The sequence below is a fragment of the Euwallacea similis genome, chromosome 5 (assembly GCF_039881205.1).
Source record: "Euwallacea similis isolate ESF13 chromosome 5, ESF131.1, whole genome shotgun sequence".
NCBI lineage: Eukaryota > Metazoa > Arthropoda > Insecta > Coleoptera > Curculionidae > Euwallacea > Euwallacea similis.
Window position 1 is genome coordinate 3635381 of NC_089613.1, and position 8400 is coordinate 3643780.

General features: G+C 37.7%; 1 protein-coding gene across 1 annotated transcript; it reads right to left on the bottom strand.

The window, feature by feature from the left end:
- Nucleotides 1–18: 18 nt before the first annotated feature.
- LOC136409211 (thioester-containing protein 1 allele R1-like) lies at nucleotides 19–7836 on the bottom strand. The gene is made up of 20 exons (XM_066390577.1): nucleotides 7567–7836; nucleotides 5708–5900; nucleotides 5117–5350; nucleotides 4810–5060; nucleotides 4424–4754; nucleotides 4188–4376; nucleotides 3959–4136; nucleotides 3730–3908; nucleotides 3402–3674; nucleotides 3293–3347; nucleotides 2721–3242; nucleotides 2507–2667; nucleotides 2266–2450; nucleotides 2000–2212; nucleotides 1728–1947; nucleotides 1482–1675; nucleotides 1090–1429; nucleotides 867–1042; nucleotides 538–818; nucleotides 19–478 (listed from the first exon to the last, which is right to left on the bottom strand). The coding sequence occupies exons 1-20, from the start codon at nucleotides 7626–7628 to the stop codon at nucleotides 270–272; spliced, it is 4446 nt and encodes a 1481-aa protein (XP_066246674.1). The 5' UTR covers nucleotides 7629–7836; the 3' UTR covers nucleotides 19–269.
- Between the last annotated feature and the right edge of the window lie 564 nt (nucleotides 7837–8400).

The following is an 8400-nucleotide window of genomic DNA, read 5'->3' on the forward strand; positions in this document are numbered from 1 at the left end:
AAAATTTTCTTGGTGAAGTTATTAAATTAGCAAAAAATAAATTTATTTAAAAACAATAAGTAAGACTAGTAAATGAATTATATAATATATACATTAATTCTTTCATTAATCAAAAATCTTAAAGCTAAAGTCTTTTAGTTTAGAAGTTAATGTAAATCACAGTATTTGTTACGTAGCGCCAGCTAACAAATTACATACACAAAAGTTAAATTTGATTTGTTAGATTTGAAACATGTTCCACAAGTTAATATCACTTCGTCGAATTCTTTTTACCGTATCCAGCGCATAAAAAACAGTGGAATTAACACTAAAGACACCATAGTCCTAATGTTAGCACCTCCCCCTGTTCCATCTTCCTCGCTATCAGGGCCTTGCCGAGCTCTTGGAGTCGCTGTACAAATATCCCCACAATCCTCCCCTTCGCATATGTCGCAAAGCGTGGCTTTGGGTCCTCGATAAAATATTCGAGCTCTTCTCGCTGGATTAAAAGGATAACCTCAAGAAAGGTTTTGATTTTTCCTTGATAATTTCACTTACACGTATCATAATAATCGTAAATGATCACCGGTACAGGCCGCTGTTTGGCCACTTTATGCGTTCTGAAAGCCGAAACTGTGGGGCAATATTCTGCTATTGTCAGATTGTTGAAGTACAAAATTACTTTGGTGTCTCCGTGACTTGTTTCGACTTTTTGCACGTTTTGAGACACTTCCAGACTTGGGAGAGAATCTCGATCTGCAGTAAAACCAGAGGGAAGAGTCACCTCCATTACTGCCATGTTACTTAATGGGGTAACTGATAGATTGCGACTGACAAATCTAAAATTGTCTTATTAGATTATAAAACTAATTTCAACGTTTACTTACGCAGTGCAAATGGAAAGCTGCAGATGGTCGACATTAGAGTTTTTATCCACTTGAGGGTCTAAAGTGAACAAAGGCCAAGGTCCTGTGACATTGGTGTTGTATTGATAAGCCACCCTAAAGAGCCCAATCCCATTTCCTTGGGCAGTCACATTGACTTCCCTAGACTCTTTGTCGATCTAGGAAATTTGTTGCATAATAATATTCTGCTTCAATTTAACCTTACCTCGGTGGTTTGAAGAATCATAGCAGTATTCTGGTTAATGCTAAATTTCCCAGTTTTGCCTTTGTTATAATGAAACTCAATCTGTAAGTTGACAGGTGAGGCCAGCCTCGTGACTAATCGGAATAGGGCCTGAAGTCCCACAACTGTGTCTCTGGAAGAGGTAAACCCTCCCATGTTATTTTGTTGATTCACCAACCAATTCAGCACGGGAATTGTGTCATCAACTAAATTAGCTTCCAAGAATGTTAAAAGTGCATATGAAGTAATTTCAATGTCCACGGATCTAGGCAGTTGCCTCCATGGGTTGTTGGTCTCGTTTTTCGATGTGTTTTTTGCCCACCTAAGACAATTTGTCATAACCGTTTTAATGATTTTTCATATAAAATTGGTACCATTTTAAATCTCCCTGAAACTTCGCTCTTGAGTCTAGCAGATTAAACACACTTTGTCTTGAAGTATGCTTGGCTAAGAAGAGCACATAACTGCATAAAGCGATGGTGTAAGTAGACTCAGACTCGTCCATATTTCTAGTAATGTAATCCAGACCTTTGTAAATCACGTTGGTGTAACTTGAATTGTAGATCCGCTAAAATAAGGAATTTATTTCTTATTACTTTAATAACTTTTTTATAATTTACTTGGTTTTCCATGAATGCAAGTAAAGTAAATGCGGTCATTGCAAGACTATTTCCATCGTTGCTCTGCAAATCCTCGTAAATTATAGTTCCAGACTCAACGAAGCTGCCATTAGAGCCTTGGTTTTCAGACAACCATTCAAGAGCATTGGTTATGATTGAGTCATCAACAAAAATATATGTTTTTGCTTGCTTCAGGGCTAGTGCCACATATGCTGTTAACCTTAAGAGAAAAGTAAAGTTAGAACCATAAATGGAAAATACAAGTTTTTTACCATATACTTCCAGAAGCGTCACGTTCCCCAAAGGGGCTGAATGACTTATCAGATCTCATAAATTGTAATTGTTGTTGGTAACTGATTTCCAGAGTTTTTATAGCTTCATTTTCAATGGTGGGGGTTAATTGACGTGTATTCTTTAAGTATTGCAATATTATCACGCTGGGCATGAAATGAACAAGATTTTGTTCCCCACACCCTGATGGAAGCCTACAAATCTTTTAATTGTATTTTTTTGTTAAGAGTTTTGCAGGTTTTGAAACCTTATTAAATCTTCTAGATGCACCATAGCAGCCCCTAAAAGATTACCAACAGTGGATACTTCGATTTTCTCCGAGTCTTTGACTATGTTATTGGGAATTGTAAAATTCAATGTCTTTTTTAACACATTGGCTTGTCGCATGTCGATTAGCACTGATTTTGAGTAGTACTCGGTCTCCCCTCCAAGCTGATAGCAAAACATTATTGTAATTAAAGAAGTAATCATTGAAATCGTTATTATACCTCAACTTGAAGCTGTTTCACCTCAGTATCCTGATTCCTAGGACTATTCGCTGTGACTTTGATCTCAGTTTTGCCGGCATTTACGGGGGTTATCATGAAAGACACTGAAGCTCCAGAATTTTTCCCCACGGGAACCTTTTTTGTTCTATGTAATTCAACTCCTAAAAATATGCGCTTTTAATTAAAATTCCTTTAAGATAATATTTTTTTTTACGTTTAATAGTAGAACTCAGTTCATTGGAAACTTCAGCAAATTCAAACTTTTGCTCAGTGTTATGTATGGTAACATCAGCGATAATGTCCTGCCCCATATTGTTGTAGACCACTACTGGTACTGCCAGAATTTCCCCTTTTTGCACTGAATAAGGGAGGTCTAGTGAAACCACGAATGGTTTGACGACTTTAAGGTTTTTGGGGTCGTTCATCAGGGCCAAGCCCCTTATTGGATCTAAACTAAACCCACTGATCAACCAGTTATTCAGGGTTGCAGGCACTTTTCTTCTAATAGAGGTCTTCCCTTCATAGCCAGAGGAAAAGTTGGTAAACAGCCAGGTTTCCCCTAAATTCCCTGTGAGGTACACTTTAGGTTTGTTCCATACAGGCTTTGGTATTCGACTAAAGGCATACGGGCCGGCCAATGGAGGCCTGGTTACTGCAGGCAGGGGCACGCCAAAGCCTCTGTCTGGCTTCACAGTAGAAGATCCATAAAATAGTGGACGAAGATAGATATCTTCGACTTTAAAGCAGACATAAACGTTTAGTTTTTAGGACTTTTTTAAAACTCACGTGTAGGTTTTCTTCTGTCAACATGTGCGTTGGTCAATAGGTCTGCCCCTGCTCCCTAAAATGCATAAAGTATTTAAAAATGTACCGTAAATTTTACCTAGATAGGTACATAAACTGCAGAATGAGGATTGCTCGCTCCGGGCTTCCACATGAAGTAGTTTTTGGATATTCTGGATATCAAAGAATAAGGAGATTGCTCTGCTATATCGTATTTCTGTAAATCCTCCGAGATATCTGACAGAGTAACGTCGTATCCAGGTCTAAGGGCCTGGACATTTTCATCTACAGCCATGAGGCCTATGTAGGAGTTTTGGCGCGCTCGAACTGTTAATTCTACGTCCATTTCTGGCTCAGTTTCATCAGTGCTTACATCGATGTTTATCTGAAATTTTGAAATATTTCAGAACCCTTCAGGAACTAAAACGGGAACAGCTTACGAAGTTGTCGAACATCACATCAACTCCTATGTTGACTACGTCTCCAACAAACTCCCCGTTCTCTTTGATGTAGTAGACGATTAAATGGGATATGGGTACCATGGAGTGTACCGCGGTGAAGCGAAAATGAGCCACTCTGCTGTTGTCGACTTGAAAGGAGTTTGTCAAAAGAACATCTCCTGGCAAGTTAATTAGTTATAGATGAAACACCCCTAAAAATCTAACTTACCCCTGGCCAATAAAACGTAATTAACGTATTTCATTGGCTCAGTGCAATTAATAGCAACATCGACGTCTAAATTAACCAGTGGCTTGTCGGTCTCAATGCTTGCTTGCAGGAAAGTGTTGCTGTAAGATACCGCTGCAGGAATTGGTGAGATTCGTTCTTTAAGGTCTTTATATTCGGCCTAACATGTCATTTCATTGGTTTTGGGATTTTTTTTAATAGAAAATCTTACCTCTATTCTCAATGCAGTGGTATTGGTAACATTCCCTGGAGTGACATACTCCAACTTCAACACTCCATTTTTGTCTAATCTATGAGTTTTTTCGTCATAAATCTCGTCTTGTCTGGAATAACCATGGCGGATTAGGACGTCCCTTTCTTCGTTTCTTAAAGGAGTTCCATCGTGATTGACCACTTTGACCTAAAATTTTTTGTAACGCAATGATGCTGTAAAATAAATAAACTTACGTAAGCAACGTAGGTTAAACCAGGTTTAAAATAATCGGCAGTCTTAATCAAATCCATTTTGTAGTTGTACTTGTGAATGTGAACTTCAGCACTATTATTCTGTCTTCTCCCGGTGAGATATTCTTCTATGGTAACATCCACTATTACAGCTCTTTCATATTCGTCATTCAATCTCAACTCCTTCTCAATGTCAAACTCCACCAAAGTGGTACCGTCAATTTTCACTACCTTCCTAATGGGGGTTTGGTAGATTGGTTGTATGACCCCGGAATAGATTGTCGGATAGGCGGTTATGGTGGCTTCACCTTTAACTTTTTTGCCATAGCTGTACCTGTGAGGATTAAAATATTAGTTTCGGCAAAACGGAGATGCATAAGGTGGCATGCCTGGTATCAATAGCAATGGGAAGGGCTCTTTCTCTGAAGGTGATGTGTTTAGGAACTTTGATGTCAACTACGAACTTAGGAAGCACATATTCGGCCACTTCGATTTGTTTAGTGTAAGTTTGTCCATGAATTGTAACGGAAATGTTCCAGTTTCCCAACACTGGACTTGCGCTCAATTGGAGATTACCAGAGAAAACTCCTTTAATTGCTTCGATATTTTTCCATTGTTTCACTCGATTGCCCTTTCCATCCTAGGATTATCTATGAGATAGAAATACTTTTACAAGAGCCTCTAATAGGTTACTACCTCAATGTGGATCAGTAGAGGCTCATTCCGGACTTCAGCTGCAGGCTTTAGAGAAGGGTTCAACACAATCGCTCTAAACATTATAATTGAGTTAGGCTGATAGACAGCTCTATCTGTTTGAATGTAAACCGAGTAGCTTTTCTGGACATATTCCAGAGGGAACTCTCCAGTGAAATCCAGTCCTCTATTGCCGATAACGTGGAGTTTGTACAGACCATCTTGAATGTCTCCTATCTAGGAAATAATAATTCTTTTCCTGTAGGAGGTCATTGACATTAAGAAGCAATAACAATATCAAATTCTTTTTTATACTTCCTTTAGGCTCATTATGGCCATCATTAGATTTACCATTGTTGTGGTTTCAGTTTTAAACGAATTAAAGCAGAATAGTGAGAAATAAAAACCAAGAAGTTATTGTTGAAAAATTTTCTCTTAAATGAGAGTTTAATTTACGGTTCAATGCTTAATTAAAATTCCATGTTTTCTCTGCAATATTGCAGTTAGCATGCATTACATATGTGAACCTTCAGAATCGTGGTTCTACCGCCATTGGACCATGTATAAATGAGTTTTGCCGCATTTCAAACTTACCTCGAATCGACTAATTACAGTGGAATAAGGCAGAACTATGTCCTTAAACTGCATGAATAATGGGACCCCACTGAAGGAGTGACCCTCTAAGGTGGCCGTGACGGCTGTGGGTCCTGAGGTGGCATGCACGCTAATGGCAGCGTGGTACTCACTGTTAGGTCGAATTATTCGAGGCCCGATGACATTATAGTACCTTTAAATGAGATTATTGTATATCGTATACAGGGCGTAACAAATTCGCGTCTGTGTATGGGGATCTCGGAAACGGTAAGAGATACAAAGACGGTTAAATGGAGGCAAAGTTGCGTTCGTATTTTTTAAAATTCGCAAATGAATTCTTGTTGAGTGTCAAAATACGCAACTTTACCTGCCGACTTAGCATCTCTTACCGTTTCCGAGATCCCCATACATAATCCCGAATTTGTTACACCCTGTATACATATATTCTCTATGAGGTTTTCAGATAATCGATGTGACTTAAAATTTCAGACACCCTGTATGTTGTGCTCACCCGGTTGAGCCTACACAAATTGTTATTTTACACGTTTTAAAAAATCTGTTGTGAAGAGTACTTTCATCTACTTAATAGATTTTTTGACCATCATTTCAGCTTTGATTCAATTACGAAGGTTTTATGCCATATCTTTACGTAGGTTTTAAAAAAATGGTTAATATCGTGAATTACCTCCCATGTTAGTCAATCGTCAGTATCTGAGTAATAATTGCCACTCTCATCATAAGTGATTCATTTGAAAAATTCTATATCCTGAATTTGTTTTGAACTTGATTTCATTTAATGTAGAAAAGACAGACTGGACAAATCATCACCTACAAGAACACACCTTAGATTCAGCATATATTCCTCGTCTTCCCATAAATGGTTTCGAAAAGGAAATCGAGTACGTTTTTAACAATGACCCTCGTTCGACTAGATAACCTACGCATATTCTGCCTGTTATAATCTATTAGATATTGTTAACTTGTAAAAGAACGTTACTGTGTAAGTTTGGAATTATAACTTAGCTTTGTAAACTAAGCCAAAGCATATTTTACATAATTATACAGGTCTTTAATTGGCTTTATTTCCGAGACTGTTAGATTTTATATGACGCGGAATGTGAACCAGGTTTATGTATAACGGAATGTCTTGTAACAGTGCACCATTCTGAAAAAAAATTCAAAACACCATTGTACTCACTAATCTAATTTTATGAACGCTTTGCCAAGTTCTTTTATGTATTGTAGTCAAAGAAAGTTCCATTTAAAAATTCGCCGAGATAATTAACAATGCAATTGCCGTAGAAGAAAGTTGCCATGGCTGGAAGCGAGGGGACTAACTAGTCCCTTTTCGAATCACCATAAGAAACCGAAAGCAAACTATGTTTTTAGAAGACCTACATTTTCGTGGAAAAATATTGATTTATCCGCGTTTGTTAAACTAAAGTGAAAGGGTATCAATTCTTATGAGATAGAGAGAGAAACTGAGAGAAAGAGAACTGAATCTCTCGGAGAAGACCAGCAAATATAAGTAGAAAATATTGATGATCCAGCTGATTTCTAGATTCTGGAAGTTCCCTCATTGTGCAAACTCCATGTCTACAGTTAGGCAATTGCTTCTCTTTTGGGTCTTTCCATTGGCCACCTTCAGCAAGGCAGGGCCGTTTGATTTCTATTCCAATTTTCGATACTTAAAGTATTTTGCAATGTGTACCTAACACATGATGAGAGCATTTCTGAGAATACGTTGTGTCACATAAAGTGTTGCACATAGAGTGGGTCGTTACTCATAAACCATAATAGGTTCCCATACAGTTATATTGTAGATTCTGTCCTAATATATAATATCACGTTTTTCTTACCCGTTTTGTCCAAAACAACTCGCCAACCACACCACAAACGAAACAACACCCAAATATCGCATTATTCTGGCACTGATCCAAAAATACCAAGAATCATCGATTTCACGAATGAATTACCTTTTAGGGCACAAATGAGTATTTTTATAAAACAAATCACAAGAGTTAACACTTCATCTTGCCTTAATCGGCTGATCTCTGTACCGTAACTTTTGCACTGCTGTCTTGCACTTGGTATAGACCATCACGGTTACCTTGCATGTCTCACTCTCGCGGCCAGCTGGGGGACCTTCTTTCTACCCAGAATGGGTATGTAGTTAACGCGCTTATTGTATTTAACAATCATTCTGTAAGTCATTTTATAATGGCCTAACGAAAATTATATATATAATATGATATTTTTTAAAATTAATAGTACGATTTTTGGAATCGTTAATGCTGTAGAATTGTTCATTTAATCCAAGTCTTCTTAACGGTATCACCTAGGTATTCCTACCGACATTTAACCGTTGACTATTGCCTGCAGAATTGCTCTATGAATGTCAGGTTACATCACTATTTGTACTATAATGAGCCGACTGGTCATCACAAAAGTTTGTTTTTTTCGTAGGGGACAGCGCGAAACCATATAAGGTGTGGTAGGCCACAGGGTCGTATTTCAAGAATTTAAGCCCCAAAAAAAATGTAAATTAACATGAATAGTTAATGACGAACCAATTAAATGTCTAAAATTGTGCTGGAGCATTGGAATAAATTGATTAAAGTACTAATTTTAGTAAAATTTATCCTGTGTTGAAAAAAGACGTCATTTACATGCCTTAAAAATTCTTTTGGGAT

Bases quoted from the DNA above. Each gene is read 5' to 3' on its own strand.
- LOC136409211 (XM_066390577.1), bottom strand. From the start codon at position 7,628: ATGCGATATTTGGGTGTTGTTTCGTTTGTGGTGTGGTTGGCGAGTTGT. The intron at 4,377-4,423 runs GTAAGTTTATTT...AAAAAATTTTAG, and splicing joins GTTTAACCTACGTTGCTTAC to GTCAAAGTGGTCAATCACGA. The intron at 819-866 runs GTAAGTAAACGT...AGACAATTTTAG, and splicing joins CAGCTTTCCATTTGCACTGC to ATTTGTCAGTCGCAATCTAT.